The following is an 18,494-nucleotide window of genomic DNA, read 5'->3' on the forward strand; positions in this document are numbered from 1 at the left end:
CCTTTAATTACTTGAACTGTATTCTCTTTCTCCTTCTGCTGGTGGATGTATATAACCCATTGGTCTGGACTGGTCTGACATAATTAAAAGGAAAGAAAATTATTAGGTAAGAACATAATTTTTCTATGTTGTGACAACTGCACTGGCTGCCTGTGGCACAGTGAATTCAGTTTAAATTGTTGTTGCTGGTCTGTCAGGGTTTATATCATGACTCCTTCTGCTATTTGCATGCAGCTCTTCAGCATTATGTACCATTGAGGGCCTTGCGTTCTGTTAATGCTGGGTTGCTTGTTATACCAAATTTAAGGTGTCTGCGATTACAACTTACAAGAACTGGTGCTTTTTCTGTGGCTGGACATCAGGAGTTGAATAAATTGCTTTGTTCTTTGAAAATTCAACAGCGTAGAGGAGTAGCCTAGTGGTTAGTGCATTGGCCTCAGAACCTGGGGAACTGGGTTCAATTCCCACTTCAACTCCTTGTGACTGGGCAAGTCATTTAAGCCTCTGTTGCCCCAGGTATAAAACAAGTACATGTATATAATATGTAAACCGCTTTGATTGTAACCACAGAAAGGCAGTATATCAAGTCTCATCTCCTTTCCCTAACACTGCCTCATTGAAGCAAATGCTGAAATGTTATCTGCTGGTCGATCATGCTTTCTGGTGTTTTCTTGCTCTTGTACTTATGCTGATTTGTTGTTATTGTACTTATTTCTGATTTGTATTGTGGTTTTGCTATTATGTATCTTGCATTGTTACCCACCTTGGGTATAAGGCGGGAAATAAATAAATAAACATAAACATTGTTGGGACCTGATAACTTTTGATGGCTAGCCAGAACTGAATAATCTGAGTAAGATTATGCCCACAGCAGTCAGCTCCTTCAAAATCACTGACTGCTGTGAGTTGATTATATGAAAGATGCAAACCTGCATATATCACTTCTTGGTACAGTATCGCATATTCTGCTTTTGCTTTCTTGGATTTCTGTATTCATGTATCTCTGTTTCATCCCCTCTCTCCTCCCTTCACCCCAGCCCTTGCAGTGGCAGAGAAGTTGGTCAAGCTGAACCCTAGTAGAAATGCTAAACTTGAAAGTATGGCTAGAAATCTCCGAACAGAGATGGTGAACTTCCTGGGGGATGATGGAGTTCTGCTGTACCCTTCCCATCCTAAGATTGCTCCTAAACACCACTTACCCCTTGGGATGCCCTTCAACTTCGCATACACAGGTGAGCTTGATTATTTGATCTGTGAGTGGATGAGAGATCTTGCCACCAAGGCTATTCTGATAAACAGATATAACTATGAGCCAGTACAACAAGAACTGGTGCTTTTTCTGTGGCTGGACCTCAGGGGTTGAATAAATTGCCTTGTTCTTTGAAAATTCAACCCTCATTTCCTATGAGAAAAGTGCCAGCTTTACCCTCCTCCTGCACAGCTTACCAGTTTTCAAAACTAGGAAAGTCTGATTCTAGGCTTCCATTGCAGAATTATGTTATTTTTTATTTATAAGTTTTCAAATACATTAAACAAGCATAACAACTTGCATGGAAAATAGGGACAAAATTGCATTAATAAGGAGAGGTGTGCTTTACATAATTCCAAGAAATATAGTCAAAAAGAAATTATGGAACTCAATCCCAGTTAAACTTAATCATATGGATGCCACAATTCCCACTCACTAAGGAGTGGGAAGTAAGAGGTGGTGCAGGGAGCTTAGGAGCAGATTGTTTCCCAGCTAGAAAATTAGACAAATGTTGTGGGTCAAAAAAGATCTTTGCCACTGAGCAATACATTTACATGGGTAGTTCAACCAAAATTGATTTCCCAATTGGAGAGCTCCAGGTCTCATCAAAAGAAATTGCTTCCTTTCTTTTCTGCATATTCTTGGCTACATCTTGGAAGACACTTATAAGTTTATCCATAAACTTCCATTTTCTTCTTTTAAAAAACAATTTCAAAATCCAATCTTTAACACAAAGTCCACAGTCATAGTTCCAGTTTCCAAAGTTGGGTCACCAGATGTTTCTAGAATATCAAGAGGACTGAAAGACTCTAAGGAAACATTAGCTACAGCTTCTCCATCCTCTGCAATTTTTTTATAAGGGGGAAGATGAGAAGCCCATGATATTGGTAGGCATGCTGATGCCAGAACTTTCAAAACATCAAAGAAATATATATATTTTTACCATATCTGCTAGCTGATTGAGAGTTGATTTAGGAAGATTTATTAATCTTGAGTATGTTTCCATTGTTTATTTTCTAAATCTTTGACTTTCCTCCAAAGAGTCAGTGAATCTTGTATAAATAATGTTTCTTTTTCCAAAATAAAGGGATAGTCTTTTTCAAGGACTTGCACATTCTTTTTTTTTCCACTTTAAATATTTTTATTAATGAAGCAACTTACAACATTCAAGACAATACAGATAATGCCAAGTTGTCCTAAAATATTGGACATCCATATAATATAACAGAAAACACAACAACAATCCAGTCACCCTTATGGTGAAAATTGAACTATCAACTCCCAATCACTATAAACAAGGGTCTACACCCTCAGCTCTGTCCTACCTACCCCCTTAAATTTGTTCAAGCAAATAATTGCCTCACTTCCCCCTCTAGCCCTCCTCTTCCGTTCCTCCCTTCCCTACCGCCCCCCTCCCTCCCTCCCCAACTACCACCCGTTGACTTGCACATTCTTATCCGAGACCCATATCCTTTTCTAACAACTGTTTTAGTTGATGACGATGTTATTTGCTGAGATAAAGCATACTGAGCTGAAAGAGATCTTTTCAGAATCATAAATGCTTCCCGTATGGACTCTAAAGTTAATATTCTTTGGTTTAGGTAATGAAGGATGTATTTGAAGAAAGTCAGAAGACAGGGAAAATGGTGGTTAATCTGCCCACAGCTCCTTCAATCCTTGTCAGAAACGTATCCCCTTCCTCAGATTTTTTTAAAAGCTTATACGTTGAGGGACCTTTTTACTAAGGTGCAGTAAAAACGGACCTGCGCTAGCAGTGGGGGCCATTTTTGCTGCGCGCTGAGGCCCTTTTTACCACAGCAGGTAAAAAGGCTGAAAAAAGACATGTTCACATGGTAAGATTGCTCTTACCGTGTGGCCATGCGGTAACCGGGTAGTGCATGACGCTGCCCGATTACCGCCGGGTAACCCTGTGCAGAAATTATATTTCTACTACTGCCGGAAATGCTGTGTGCTGGGGGTGGAACTACTACCAGTGCCCGTGTTGGGCCAGCGGTAGCTCCAGATTGGCGCATGGTAAACCCTCCACTTCATAAAAAGGCCCCTGAGTGAGTCTTTTGTACAATGCTATCACGATTTTGCACACACAGACTTGGTGTCTGTTTTCTGCTCTAGACATCCTATAGAAATTTAGGCTGCATATCTAGGCAAACAAAGAGCAGTCCTAAATGTAAGAGCCTAATTTTAAAGTATTTGATGTGCATAAAACTGTAGTTTATATGCAGAAGTGGCATGTTTTAAAATTGCTTGGATTATATGCCGTTCATTTATGCACGTGCAGGGTAGTTCCATAACAGGGCACTTTCTATAAAATAAAGTAGGTGCCTAATTTCCTTTATAGAATACTAGCATGACTGGGTATATATGTGTACGGCATTATGCATGAACACTTACGCCAAACATATAGTCGGTATAAATGTTTGTACCTAAGTGTCAGAGGTATACACATAACTTACATTCCTCATTGTCCCTCCAGACCAGTCCAGACAAATGGATATTTGCTTTGCTGCCAGCAGAATGGAGACTAAGTTCTATCACATCACCCTATAAGGCAGGCCTCGACAAATTTTTATTATATCTAGGAGCCAGCAGTTGAGGCATCTCTCACTTCTGCTTCTCCACCCCTCCAATACTGTCTGCAGGAAAAAAAAAATTGTTGGGGGGGGGGGGGGGGGGGGCAGGGATGGAAAGAGGAGCAGGAATTGCCTCCCAGATCAGTAGTATCTCTTTTTAAAAATGATTTACTAATGCTCTTTCCTTATTCTGCCTCTGTGGGCAAAGAAAATGTAGTATTTTAGTTAATCAGTCCCTTAAGGTGCACAACTCCCCCAGCCTTCATTGAGTCTCTCCCTTTCATATACTCCCCCCCCCCCCCCCCCCCATTCTTCACCCAGTCTCTCTCTCTCATACTTCCCTAGCCTTCATCCAGTTTCTGTCTCATACATTCTCCCTAGGTTTCACCCAGTCTCTCTCTCTAATACCCCCCCTCCCCAGTCTTCACACAGTCTTGCGCTCTCTCTCTTTCATACTCCCTTCCCTAGTCTTCACCCTGTCTCTCTTTCTCTCTCTCTCTCATATCCCTCCTTTACCCAGTCTATTTCTCTCTCATACCCTCTTGGGAGTCTGGCACCAAACTTTCTGCACTGCGTAGCGAAAGAGCTGAATCACAGTACACACATGGGAGAGGAGCTGTTTGTGAGGCAGCTCAACGAACAGCATTTGGGGCATGAAATCTCAGGCACACCAGGGTGAACAGGGGAGGCAATGGGGTGCAAATTTGGCACCCCTACTTCCTTTGTATCCTCTGTGGCTGCACATATACCTCGCTATGGCCCTGTGCTATGGTGGTCAGTGCTAATATTCAGCAGCACTATCCAGTTAAGTGCCATTGAATATTAGCAGCTGGAATGGCCGGCTTGATTTTATCTAGGCAGGAGCCTCTCCTGCCTGGCTAAATCGACCTGAATATTAACCTTTTAACTGTTTAGAGTCCTAAATTTTAAGTGACTCTGTAGCTTAAAACGTAAACGCCTAAATTCCTTTGAAATGAGGTACCTAACTTAGACACCTGGGGGTAGATATTCAAAGCAATTTAAATTGCTCCTGGCGGTAAACATCGAGACATCCATTATATTCCTGTGGGCATCTCAGCATTTAATGCCAGCTGATTTCTACCACGGCTTAGTAAAACACCCCCTAAGTAACTGCATAAAATTAGGACAGCAAAACAGTTGTCCTAACTTTATGCGGTGAGTTAACTGGGCACCGGCCTAAATATCAGCGATTATACCTGGATATTCATTGCTGGGAACTGCTCATGCCCTGGCCTTGAATATCCAGGGTTAGTTCAGCCCATAACCAGCAGTGGCTTGCTAGCTGTTTACCACCGCAGGTTGAATATTAGCCTCCTAATTGACATTCTTTTTCCTTTTAAAAGGGTCCTGCGGTAGCAGCGGGGTCGGTTTTGTGGCGCACCAGGGCCCTTTTTACCGCAGTGGGTAAAAAACCCCTAAAAAAGACACGGCCATGCGTGGCATGCAGGAGGGAACACTTATCGCCACCTATTGAGATTGCGGTAAGGGCTCTGGTGGTAACCAGGCATCGCATGGTCCTGCCCGATTACCGCTGGGTTAGCGCCACCCTAGAAATTACGGAATTATTTTCCTTAGTGCCGGAAATGACGTGCACTCGAGGTGGAACTACCACCGGCGGCCACATTTGGTCGGCAGTAGTTTTGGGTTGCCACATGGCAACCATTTAGTAAAAGGGCCCCTGAGTACACAATAACATAGAGGCTAATTAGGTGCCTAAACCTTGGAATATTAACGCGTTTGAAAACTGAATGTGTTCAGTGCCAAATTTGTTTTTAGAAAGTGGAGGGGTCAAGTTGGAGGAAGAAATTGAGGTGTCTAGCACTGAATTTCAGCACCAGCCACCTAGCTTATTCTTGGCTTGGCTAGGGACTTTTTTGGGATGGGAGACTTCTAACAAGTGGGAGCGGAATCAGGTTGTCATTGGACCACAACATTTATTCTTCAGGTTGGTGGCTGGGTTCTGGGGTGCACTTAGGCCCCCTACATTTGTTCTTAAGATGGGAAACTGGGAGGTGGATTTTGGGGAGTCCTTGACTCCAATTGTTTAATTGGGCAGGTAGGATGGGAAGACTATTGGCTCTGCGAATTCATTTTGAATTGGGTGGGAGAGGACTTAGCTAGTGTGCATAAGATCAGGCTCTCATAGGTTGAGCGCCCTACTTTTAGGTGGCTAACAGGCTTATTTTCGAAAGAGGAGGACGCCCATCTTTCGACACAAATCGCAAGATGGGCGTCCTCCCAGGGTCGCCCAAATCGGCATAATCGTAAGCCGATTTGGCGCGTTCTCAACTGCTTTCCGTCGCAGGGACGACTAAAGTTCACGGGGGCGTGTCATAAGCATAGCAAAGGCAGGACTGGGGCGTGCTTAACACATGGATGTCCTCGGCTGATAATGGAAAAAAGAAGGGCGTCTCTGACGAGCACTTGGCCAACTTTACTTGGTCCATTTTTTCTTGCGACCAAGCCTCAAAAAGGTGCCTGAACTGACCAGATGACCACCGGAGGGAATCGGGGATGACCTCCCCTTACTCCCCCAGTGGTCACTAACCCCCTCCCACCCTCAAAAAAAACCTTTTAAAATATTTTTTGCCAGCCTCAAATGTCATACCCAGCTCCCTAACAGCAGTATGTAGGCCCCTGGAGCAGTTTTAGTGGGTGCAGTGCACTTCAGGCAGGCGGACCCAGGCCCATCACCCCCCTACCTGTTACACTTGTGGTGGTAAATGTGAGCCCTTCAAAACCCACCAGAAACCCACTGTACCCACATGTAGGCGCCCCCCTTCATCCCTTAGGGCTATGGTAGTTGTGTACAGTTGTGGAGAGTGGATTTTTTTTTTTTGGGGGGGGGGGTTGGGGGGCTCAGCACCCAAGGTAAGGGAGCTATGCACCTGGGAGCAATTTCTGAAGTCCACTGCAATGCCCCCTAGAGTGCCCGGTTGGTGTCCTGGCATGTGAGGGGGACCAGTGCACTACGAATGCTGGCTCCTCCCACGACCAAATGGCTTGGATTTGGTTTTTTCTGAGATGGGCGTCCTCGGTTTCCATTATTGTTGAAAACTGGGGACGACCATCTCTAAGGTTGACCTAAATGTTGAGATTTGGGCATCCTGAACCGTATTATCGAAACGAAAGATGGACGCCCATCTTGTTTTGATAATACGGGTTTCCCCACCCCTTCGCGAGGATGTCCTGCGAGGATGCCCTCAGGAAAACTTGGGCGCCCCGTTTGATTATGCCCCTCCACGTTTTAGCTGTTTAGATTTATGCTGATTTTCAGCTGATAATCTGGATGCCAGATTTGATTGAAAAACATCTTAACCTAGGTACTGAAAATTTGACTTGCTAGGTTACTTGCTGATCCCTCTCTTGGAAATCAAACTTAAAGTAGTTAATGACAGAAAAAGACCAATGGGCCCATCCATTTATGTTCACGCTGCAAGGATATGTTTCAGTAGCTAGCCATAGAAACTTGACTGCTTATATAATATAATGCCTTATCCAAATTGTTTAGTTTTTATTTTGCTTCCTTATTGATTCTCTACCTTCTTGAATTGATGACTCTGCGAGATTCTGTATTCTCATCTAGTACTCGGTCCTCCTTGTCCTATCCATCAAGCGGTGCAACAATTCAGACAGCTTCCAAGACTAGTGAGGCTATTGTTCAAAATCTGGTTTCCTATGGCCCTTTGATCTTTCTGGACACTTATCAGCCAGAACTGGGAAATTATAGCCTGCTGGTATTGATCCTGTTATCCTCTGGCTTGATGTATCCCAAGGTCTTGCTTCCTTATCCTTTTCACCTTTTTCTTTGCCTCTCTTCTTGAGGGAGTGAAGCTTATTTTGAAGTACTGCAACATCGCAACCCATATGATGTAGATAAGTACCACTTGGATCATCTTTTTTGTTCAGTTTCACTCCTGTTCAATACTACCAACCCCTACTACTACTACTACTAACCATTTCTATAGCGCTACTAGACATACGCAGCGCTGTACACATTATATGCAGGTACTTTTTCTGTCCCTAGAGGGCTCACAATATAAGTTTTTGTACCTGAGGCGATGGAGGGTTAAGTGATTTGCCCAGAGTCACAAGGGGCTGCAGTGGGAATCGAACCCAGTTCCCCAGATCAAAGTCCGCTGCACTAACCGCTAGGCTACTCCTCCACTCCGGGTACTCCGTTCAGTGGATAAATCTCTCTTGTCTGTCCCCTTCTCCTCTACTGCTAATTCCAGACTCCGTTCCTTTTATCTCGCTGCTCCTCATGCCTGGAATAGACTTCCCGAGCCTGTACGACTAGCCCCATCTTTGGCTGTTTTCAAATCCAGGCTAAAAACCTACCTCTTTAACGCTGTTTTGACTCCTAACCACTTTTCACTTGCCCTGTACCCTTTTTATCCCCATACCTCTCAGTTGTTCTGTCTGTGTGCCTGTCCTGTTTAGATTGTAAGCTCTTTGAGCAGGGACTGTCTTTTTCATGTTTGGTGTTCAGCGCTGCGTATGCCTTGTACCACTATAGAAATGATAAGTAGTAGTAATTAATCTCAAGCTTTCACCTCACTTGTCACCAGGGACCTGTGAGCTTTTTAAAAATTCCATGACTAATTTTGGTTTTGCAACCTCCTCAGGGAAGTCTATTCCATACATTCAACATCCTTTCAGTAAAGAAATATTTTTTGATATTGCTTATGAGTCTGCTTCACTTGAAGACTCACACCATGACTTTTGAATTGTGTGAATTGAAGTTTTTTTTTTTTTTTCTGTTGGTCAAGTTATTTGGTGCCAAGCAACACGAGCATATCCCTGACTGATCAGAAATGCAAATCCTTTGCCACCACAGAACTGTAGGTGTCACTGTTTAATAGTGAGAAAATGAAATGATTAATAATGATTCCATAAGCCAATACCTTGTAATGATAAAGATTTGTTCTTTCTGTTTTTCTGTATAGGCATCTTTAATATCCTGGGCCTACCTGTAACCCAGTGCCCACTTGGCTTAAGCAGTGAAGGACTTCCTCTGGGCATCCAGTTGGTTGCCGGTCATTTCAATGATCATCTCACTCTAAGTGTTGCTAAATACCTGGAGAAAGCTTTTGGTGGTTGGGCCCTTCCCGGAAGGTCATAACTGATTTCACAGCAGGGAAAAGGTGATGGCTCGAAACACCAGAAGAATAAAGATGACCGAACCCTAACTGAAATGGTCAGGATATGAGAAAGCAGATACTCCTCTTGGCATCCACATTCAACAAAGCTACGTCTCATGTGTTCCTGCCCATTGTGTCCCTATACTTTGAAGTTTACAAATTGGTAAAGGTAGATTCACAGAACCGAAACCCCCTCCACACACACAAAAGAGGCATAGAGATGAAACTGAGTCTAATAAGGAAGAGCTGCACCAGGTGGTTCAAAGTGCATGACTTTTACTCCTAGAAATAAGCAGAGGGGGTGGAGAGGGGACATTTCTACGCTAATTAGCGCATCAGCAATACTTAGCAGACAAACTAGCTAAAAAGCAGAGGAAGAATAGACTGTGGATGCAGCTTTAATTGTGGCTAGGACTGTAATACAAGCTTCTTTGTTTCTGTATTTGAGGTAGCACCTTTTAAGTTTAATCATTCCAGGGGTCTAGTTTAGTTTTTAGTTAATCTATATTGTTTTTTAAAGTACAATTAATGCGGCTGCCCAATTTGTCCAATGAGATATGAATTAACTGATACCTTTTTACTAGGTTAACTTTATGCACTCATGACTAGCTTTTGGGAGTTCTGCTGTCCCGATCAGTTCAATGCAGAATGAGCTTTCCTAATATTAAGTAGGAAATTCAACAGGCACCTCTATGTAGTATGCAAAGCAAAATCTGGGCCAGTGTAATAGTAGATAGACACATCTGCTCTTTTAAGGTGCTTTAAAAAATACACTTACTGTACTGTGGATACTCTGTTGAGGTAGAGAATTTGTGGCAGACAAGGGGCCCATTCTGTCTGGTTATGTGCATCCAGGGTAGTTTGTATTTAATCTATTTTTTTTTTTAATTTGCAAGCAACATTTATTTTAGAACATAAGAATATAAGAGTTGCCATACTGAGTCAGACCAAGGGTCCATCTAGCTCAGTATCCTGATTCCAACAGTGGCTGTTCCAGGTCACAAGCACCTGACTGGGTCCCAAAAAGTAGCAAGATTCCATGCTATTTAACTCCAGGGATAAGAAATGGTTTTCCCCAGGTCTGCATTAATAACTTAAGTTCCAGGAATTTGTCCAAACATTTTTACAGCTACATTATAAATGCTTTTGCCACTTACTCTGGCAATGAGTTCTAAAGCTTTAACTATACCTTGAGTGAAAAAAATATTTACTCCTATTTGTTTTAAATGGAGTATCTCCTAGTCTTTTTGTATTTTTTGATAAACAGTTGATTTGTGTTAACCCATTCCCCTCCATTCAGGGTTTTATAGATCTCTTTGCCGTCTCTTCTCCAAGCTGAAGAGCACTAGCCTCTCAAGTAGAGAGTTGCACGGGGACAGAAATTTCACCCATCCCCAGTGGACTCTAACCCATATCTGCTAAGATCCAGTCCATCCCCACAATTAATCTCCTCCATCCCCACCCATACCCACGGGAGTCAACACTATTATTTACTTGCTTGCAGCCCCCTGTTTCCTCCCAACCCCAACAGCCTCCCATGGTTTTTTTGGATGGTATTCACTATTCAACCAATGAGTGTTTCAAGTCTCAGGGGGTTGTTTACTAAAGCTTAGCTCGAGTTATCTACAGCAGGGACCATAGGAATAAAATGGGCCCCATTGCAGATAACTCGAGCTAAGCTTTAGTAAACGGAGGGGGGGGGGGGTGTCGGGGGTCAATCTGGTGTTCTGGCTGCCTATCTGGGCATTCCAAGCCTCATTCTTTAACTCCAGCTGCCTCTCTCCATACACTCCAATCTTCATTCTGATGCTCCAGTTGCATTCTACACCTTATTCTGGGGTCCCCAGAGATTTTGACTATACTCCTGCGGGAATCCTATGGCAACTTCTTTCATCCCCGTGGGAATCCCGTGGCAAATTCTTCCATACCCGCACTTATAAGTGTTCTTGTTTTAATGAAGTGAAAGTTGTAAAGAAAAAAAGGAATGTTTGCAAAAACAAAGTTGTAAAGAAAAAAAGGAATGTTTGCAAAAACAAAATCCCAGATAATTAATACATTAACCATGACCTTCTCCACAGTTTTGAAAATAAGGATAATAAAAGGTTAATAGAAACCTTGCACAAGTTACCTTTGTGTTTGCATCATTGTTTGGAAATAGACATAGTAAAGCTGCATTGTTTTGAGTGACACAGTATGTGCGTGTTAGTTTCTGCCAGCTTCATTTCCTTATATGTTTTTGCACTTTCCAAGGACGTAAGTGCGTCTATTCTCAGGTACATTCTCCACCTACTCTATAACATGGTGAGCGACATATTGTTCGTTTAGAGGTGCACGGTTCAAGTCCCATTGCTGCTCCTTGTAATAATCTTGGGCAAGTCACAACCCTCCATTGCCTCAGGTACAAACTTAGGGCGTCTTTTACTAAGGCGCGCTCACGTGTTTAGCACGCGCTAAAATTGTGGGCGCGCTAAACCTTAGAGACGCCCATAGGAATGCATTGGTGTCTCTAATATTTAGCGTGCCCTCAATTTTAGCGTGCGCCAAAAACGTGAGCGCGCCTTAGTAAAAGACCCACTTAGGCCCTGTTTACTAAGCCACGTTAGAGGCGCGTTAGCATTTTTAGTGCTTGCTAGGCATTAGCACGTGCTAACCGTGTAGACACCCATAATATTTCTGTGGGCACACGCTAAAAATGCTAGTAAACCTTAGTAAACAGGGCCCTTAGATTGTGAGTCCTCCAGGGACAGGGAAATACCCAGTGTACCTGCATGTAACTCACCTTGAACTGCTACTGAAAAAGGTGTGAGTGAAATCCAAATAAATAACTTTTTTCCCCATTTACTGCATATCCCTGCTGTATCCTTAATGCCTGTGTTTGTATTCTTGTTTTATTGAATTATGTTGTATAATGATAATCATTGAGAATGATATGTTTTTCTTAATTAATGCAATCATATGCTTTTGATATTTGAAGCAACAGCTTGCTTCAGAGGCAACAAAGCATTGTCTTTGTGCCTTTGAGCAGCCAGGCACTGAGCTCACTTGGCAGGCCAAGAAAAAGGATGAACATGGGAGAAGAAGCAGTGCTGGTGTAGGGGGGTAAGGAAGGCACTTTTTCCTAATGGGAAAATTAGACTAGTGGTTAGAGTAATGGGCATGGAAGATTGATTCTCTCTGTGACCTTGGTCTAGTCACTTTTACTTTACAAGTTCTATTCATGTTTTTGCAATCTAAAACCCAGCATTTAGACATCCATATTGCATAGATGTCAAAATCCTGATTTTATAAGGCTGGGATTTGAAAATCTAATATTGCAGTATATCCTTATGGCAAGGGGCCATGGTCTGGGTGTGTTTTGGGCAGGAATAAGGAGGGGCCAAAATATGGACATCAAACTGAAATGTCAGAAGAGGAAGAGACGTCTATGTCCAAAAAAATGGATGTTGGTATCTAGACCTGTCACCCTGTATGTTCAGGTTACAGAAAGGTGCTCCAGCAGAGCAGTTCTACACTGGAGGGAGCTAAGTGAAGTAAAAATAGGTATTTTTCAGTCCCTGGAGGGTTCACAATAAAAAAAAAAAAAAAAATTCACAAAGCTGTAATAGCATTTGAACCAGGGTCCTCTGATTCTCTGCCCTTGTTCTCAGCTGGCTGCTCTAATATGGACACTCCTTTGCTGCCACAAAGACATCATTGTCCCTTGTTTGTTTATAGTTTTGAGTGTTTCAGTTTGTAAAATCGATGTTCATGCTGGATGTAGCCAGCACTTGGACATCAATTTCTAATGTATTTTAGAACAGGCTGTATGTCGGCAGGTCCTGTTCTAAAATACATAAGAAATGGACGTTCTTATATGACGTACCAACTTGGACGTACTTATTCGGAGTTGGCCGTCCTTTCTAAAATCTGCCTCCACATCTCCCAGTGCCTTAGGCACCTATTTAGAATGTAAGTTCTTTAGGACAGGGATATCTTGCATCTGAATTCTCACTTCCACTGTATAGTGCTGTGTATGTCTTGTAGTGCTGTAAAAACAGAGGGACCCATTTACTAAGCTGCGTAAGCATCTATGCGCGTCCGTGTGCCAAAATGGCTAGCACGTGGCCCTTGTGATAATTTCATTTTTGGCACGCGTCTGCTACGCGCTCCCCCCTCCCCCCAAAATATTTTTTTTATTTTCCGGCGTACATCAGCTACGCGTGCCAAGTGACGTTTGGCGCGTGTAGATCATTACCACCCGGTTACCGCGTGAGAGTTTACCACTAGGTCAGTGGCTGGAGGTAAGGTCTCAGACCCCAAATGGGCGCACGGCAATTTTCATTTTGCCGCACCTCCATTTTCGGCAAAAATTTTAAAAAAGGCATTTTTTTGCAGGTGCGCTGAAAAATGATTCTGCGCGCGCCCAAAACATGCGTCTATACTATGGCAGGCCATTTTTCAGTGCACCTTAGTAAAAGGACCCCAGAGAGTACATACTTGCACAACCTGTCAGGGTTACCTTTCTGGCTGGATCCTTGAGAATCTGAAGTTACACTGCAGAGGGTTTGTACTTGAGGGATTACTATTTGGTGAACTGCTCAGTTGTTCGCAGATGATGGTGAAAAGCTAAAATGGACTGATTCACTCTGGACAATGATGTAAGACTGTGAAAGATAGGAAATTTAATAAAGTTTACCAGGGTCATTCACTTGTCTGTTTTTGTTTTACGAAGCATATTTTATGAAAAATTCATAGTTGTCTGTAATGACCTACTTTTGAAAAAAAAAAATTTAAAAATGGAAAATATTCCCCCTGCTATTTAGCCTGTGGCAGTTTTTTTTAAATTACCTCTGTGGGATGTTATACCTGGACATTTACCATTGGTATCAGAATAGTAAATGCTCAATATCCAGGTATAAGTTAGTCAGCATTAGTTATGCAGGAACTGGTGATATTCTGACTGCCTTGTGCTTTTTTGCTGTCCTAATTTTATCCAGGCAGTTGCTCGGTTAGCGGCCTGAATATTGCCACTAACCAGGTAATGATAGAGACACCCATATATTCCTATGGGTGTCTAGCGTTTAGTGCACGTAAATCAGCGTGCACTAAAAATGCTCGCGTACCTTTAGTGCTGCGTAGTAAACAGGGCCCTTAGAGTCTCTGTATACAGGTCCCGACGTGGACCATATTTCGCATATGTTTCGGCAGAGATCCTTCACCAATGTTAGCACTCATCAAAAAAGCTTAATAGTGTCATTCAATAATAGTTGAAAAACACTGTCACCACATAAGCCTAAGCCTCACAGAATATGGACCCCATGCTTTTTACTGTCTTCAGTGAGTTTCACCAAGAAGGTGGCAATGATGTTTCCAGTACGACATACCACAGCAAAAAAGACAATCCCATTCTAGGAATGTCACCACATTGTCTCAAGCTATGGCCTTCCTCACTTGCTTGATGTGTCTGTAAGAGAATCTGGGATTTTTATCTTGGGATCTGTGATGACATTAGCCAGTGTCCTTTAACGATAAACATCCCGGGAAAGAAGTTTACAAAGCAAAACACACACCTTTCCCAGTACAATTTAAAATCTGCAAGCACCTCATACATTAGAGGAGGGAATTTATTTTATATGTTTTTAGGGGTTTCAAGTGTCATCTATCTATATATAGGGGGTCAATATTCAAAGCAATTTAACTGGCCAGAAACGGCTCTTGGCTGGTTAAATCACCTGTTTGTGGCGAACTGGTCATTTTCAGAGGCACTTACCGGTTTGTACCACTTAAAATGACCAGATAGCATTTAATGCAAAACTGGCTATTTTGGGGGCATTCCAGGGCGGAGTCAACACAAAGCTGATTAAGTGCTGATATTCAGCATATAACTAGCCAAGGTAACAGCATTGAATCTCCTTTACTTAAGCCCAGGCTGGGCCAGCTCTGGAGGGTCATGTCAAGGATCATAATGTCAGAGTCTTTGCTACATCAGTAGCCCACTTGAGGTTAGCCTCCGTAGAGGAGATTTGCAAAGCTGTGACGTGGTCATCTGTACACACATTCACATCTCATTACTGCCTTGAGCATGATACCTGATGTGATAGCTAGTTCAGGCATGCATAAGAATAGCCATACTGGAACAGACCAGTGTTCCATCTAGCTCAGTATCCTGCTTCCCACAGTGGCCAATCCATGTCACAAGTACCTGGCAGAAATCCAATTAGTAGAAAAATTCCATGCTACCAATCCCGGGGCAAGCAGTGGCTTCCCCTCTGTCCATCTCAATAATAGACTATGGACTTTTCATCCATTAACCTGTCCAAACCTTTTTGATATTCAGATACGCCAGTGGCATAGCCAAGGGTGGGCCTAGGCCCACCCACTTTGGGCTCAGGCCCACCCAGTAGCAGCACACCTATGATGTGGCTGGCAGAGATCCCCAAGCCCCACCAGCCGAAAACTCCCAACAACTGTCCCTCCTGCGTACCTTGTAAATAGATCTTCATCTGCAGTGAGCAGCGAGTGATACATACTGCTCGCACCGCCCCCACAGCCTTCCCTCTGACATATTCCTGCCTGTGTGGAAACAGGAAGTTGCATCAGTGGGAAGGATGTGAGGCCAACATGAGCAGCGTGTATTAGTTGTTGCTTGTTGCCGGTGAAAATCTACTATTTAAAAGGTATGCAGGAGAGGGGGGATGTTTGAGAGATCATATGGCATGCTAACTACTGTTACCGCATCCCCTGGCAATAAGTTCCAGAGCTTAACTATTCTTTGAGTGAAAACATATTTCCTCCTATTTGTTTAAAAAGTATTTCCATGTAATTTCATTGAGTGTCCCCTGGTCTTTGTATTTTTTGAAAGATTAAAAAAAAAAAATGATTTATTTTTACCCGTTCTACACTCAGGATTTTGTAGATCTCAATCATATCCCCCCTCCCCCCCTCAGCCATCTCTCTTCCAAACTCTTTAGCTTTTCCTCATGTGGGAGGCGTTCCATCCCCTTATCATTTTGGTTGCTCTTCTATGAACCTTTTCTAATTCCACTATATCATTTTTGAGATACGGTGACCAGAATTGAATGCAATACTGAAGGCGAGGTTGCACCATGGAGTGATACAGAGGCATTATAATATTCTTGGTCTTATTTTGCATCCCTTTCTAATAATTCTTAGCATCCTGTTTGCTTTTTTGGCCACTGCCGCACACTAGGCAATCCTGAAGAATTTGTTCAGTATCTAGACTCTAACTCCACCTCCCTAGACCCAGTTTTGTTTAGTTCCAGGCTGCACCATCACAGTTAGTATGTAAATATTTTTAGGTTAATTGATTTCCAGGCCTTGACATTTTGAGTCCCTATTCTCCTGGCGTTGTTTTTTCAGTGAGCCTGGTACCTAGGGATTCCCAGCTGTGAGAATGTGAAGGCCTGCTTGTCCTTGGAGAAAGCAAGGTTACTCACCTGTAGCAGATGTTCTCCTTCCCACCTCCCCTTGGAGTTGTATCCTTCAGCTATCATATATGACTGAGAGACCCACACTCACGTGGTGGGTGGGATACTACTAGAAAGTTCTCAGTCTTGCTAGTCGCACCAGGCTCCGTCAGATGACATCATCCAGCTGTTAGAATATTTGGCCTGCTATCCTCAGAGAACACCTGCTACAGGTGAGTAACTTTGCTTTATCACCAACTAGTCTTGCATTGTATGTAATGATGTACAGAGAGGAAAGGATGCTGGTCAGGTGAAAGAGTGTAGTACCAAAATCTCTCTCCTTGCTTTATATGTCCACCCTCAAGCTTCAACATTGCCAGATGTCTACTTTTCCTCTAACAGTTACGCATGGAAGGGGTTTCAATGATGTATAGTGAATCTGCTGCTAATGTAAATATTTCTTTAAGCCAATATTGTGAATTTTCCTAAAGTTGTAATGATTTTCACTGCAATTCAACAGAGCAAAGTTTGCCATACTGAACAGTATTCCTGCATCATGGGCTATATTCACACAGAACCATCATACTGACCAAGCCTGCTGCTCTCTTAAATATTCAGACTTTCTCTTTTTATAGACGTTCTTATAGTGGTGGCTACTTTTAAAGGTGGAATAGTATGATCTGTACCAGCAAAAGCAAAATACCTGCTTCTCTTAATGGAAGGATAAGCCATAGACCCAGCAGTCTGAGGTCTGGCTGCTGAATTACTTTGTGCTCAGCCTGGTGATCAGGAGGAGGGGAGGGTCCTGTGGTAAGCTCTTTGAGCAGGGACTGTCCTTCTATGTTTAAATTGTACAGCGCTGCGTAACCCTAGTAGCGCTTTAGAAATGTTAGTTAGTAGTAGTGGTAAGCAGAGGATATTTGCTCAACTGCAGGTGCTTATAACCTGATGATCAAGTAGGACTAGCTCAGTTCCTCTTCTACTGCTAGGGAGATTGGGTGTGGAAAAGAGACAGTCCTCTCTGGAGGAAAGAAATATTTCATCCACAAGCAAGCTGTCATTCACTAGGACACTTAATTCTAGTTCTCCTAATTGCACTGGCCACAGCTGCAGTAAAGGCAAAATATGTCTTGGCAGCCACACAAACTCACTGAACCATCAGCACATACTTTAACCTGCGTTTTTATATGATGAACCTGACTGTAGAGTTTAATTATCAAAAAGGGGAGGGATAAAGTTGAAGGTTTTCCTAGGGTTCTGCTCTCTTAATTGTTTTGTGTGGAAGCATTATGAAGGTGGAGTTCAACTGCAGGATCAAAGGGTGCAGCTGCCTGAGACATCACACAGCTGGGAGAAGCTGAACCATGCTGTTACTTGCCTTGGGATCCACAAAAGAGGAGGCAGGATGGCACTGGGAGGCTATATGCTAATATAGCTCTACTACCCAAAAGCCAGAGAGCTACAACTAGCACAGCGCTGCAACTTTAAGAGATGAGAGAGGATAAAAGGAAAATTGAAGAGGGGGAGGGACATTATCATACTACATTATTTTATGGCCCACCAGCTACTATTCGGTTATCATGTAGAAACTAGGGGTGGGCAATTAACACTTTAATAGCGAGATTAGCACATTAATTTTTGTTAACGCAGAAAGTGCATTTTAATGGCGCAACATTTTTTTAACGCCTCCCCCCCCCCCACATTTACCTGTAAAGCTGAGCTCTAGATTTTTCTCCTTCCTTGCTGCCTCAAAATCTTGTCGTCCCCTGCCTGCACGACTGGGCTGTGCAGATACTTGAGCCGTACAGTGTCCGTTCGGGAAGTCTCATGGGGCCTTGAAATTGCGAGACTTGCAACTTACTGCATAGCGCAGCTCAAGTATCTGCACAGGAAGAGAAAGACTGTGAGGGAGGAGAAAAATTGGGAGCTCAGTTATAAAGGTGGGTGGGCGGGTCCTTTGAAGGTAAAGATGCCGTGGTTGATAACATTTCCAAACAAACACGTGGGCAGTTAGCAGAGGCTCCAAGGCAGCTAAGGCAATTGAGTAAGAGGGTGCTCCATTCACAGCTCAAGCAAACCAAAC

The 18,494-nt window shown here is 43.0% G+C and overlaps 1 protein-coding gene across 1 annotated transcript in view; it reads left to right on the forward strand.

The window, feature by feature from the left end:
* The window catches only part of FAAH2 (fatty acid amide hydrolase 2), a 90,131-nt gene extending 80,192 nt beyond the window's left edge, over positions 1–9,939 (forward strand). The window contains exons 10-11 of the mRNA XM_030210354.1: positions 1,038–1,232; positions 8,811–9,939. Of these exons, the coding sequence (XP_030066214.1) occupies positions 1,038–1,232; positions 8,811–8,986 (371 nt within the window). The 3' untranslated portion in view covers positions 8,987–9,939. The remainder of the gene's footprint in view (positions 1–1,037; positions 1,233–8,810) is intronic.
* The last annotated feature ends 8,555 nt before the right edge of the window (positions 9,940–18,494 follow it).

Source organism: Microcaecilia unicolor, chromosome 7 (assembly GCF_901765095.1).
Source record: "Microcaecilia unicolor chromosome 7, aMicUni1.1, whole genome shotgun sequence".
Taxonomy (NCBI): domain Eukaryota; kingdom Metazoa; phylum Chordata; class Amphibia; order Gymnophiona; family Siphonopidae; genus Microcaecilia; species Microcaecilia unicolor.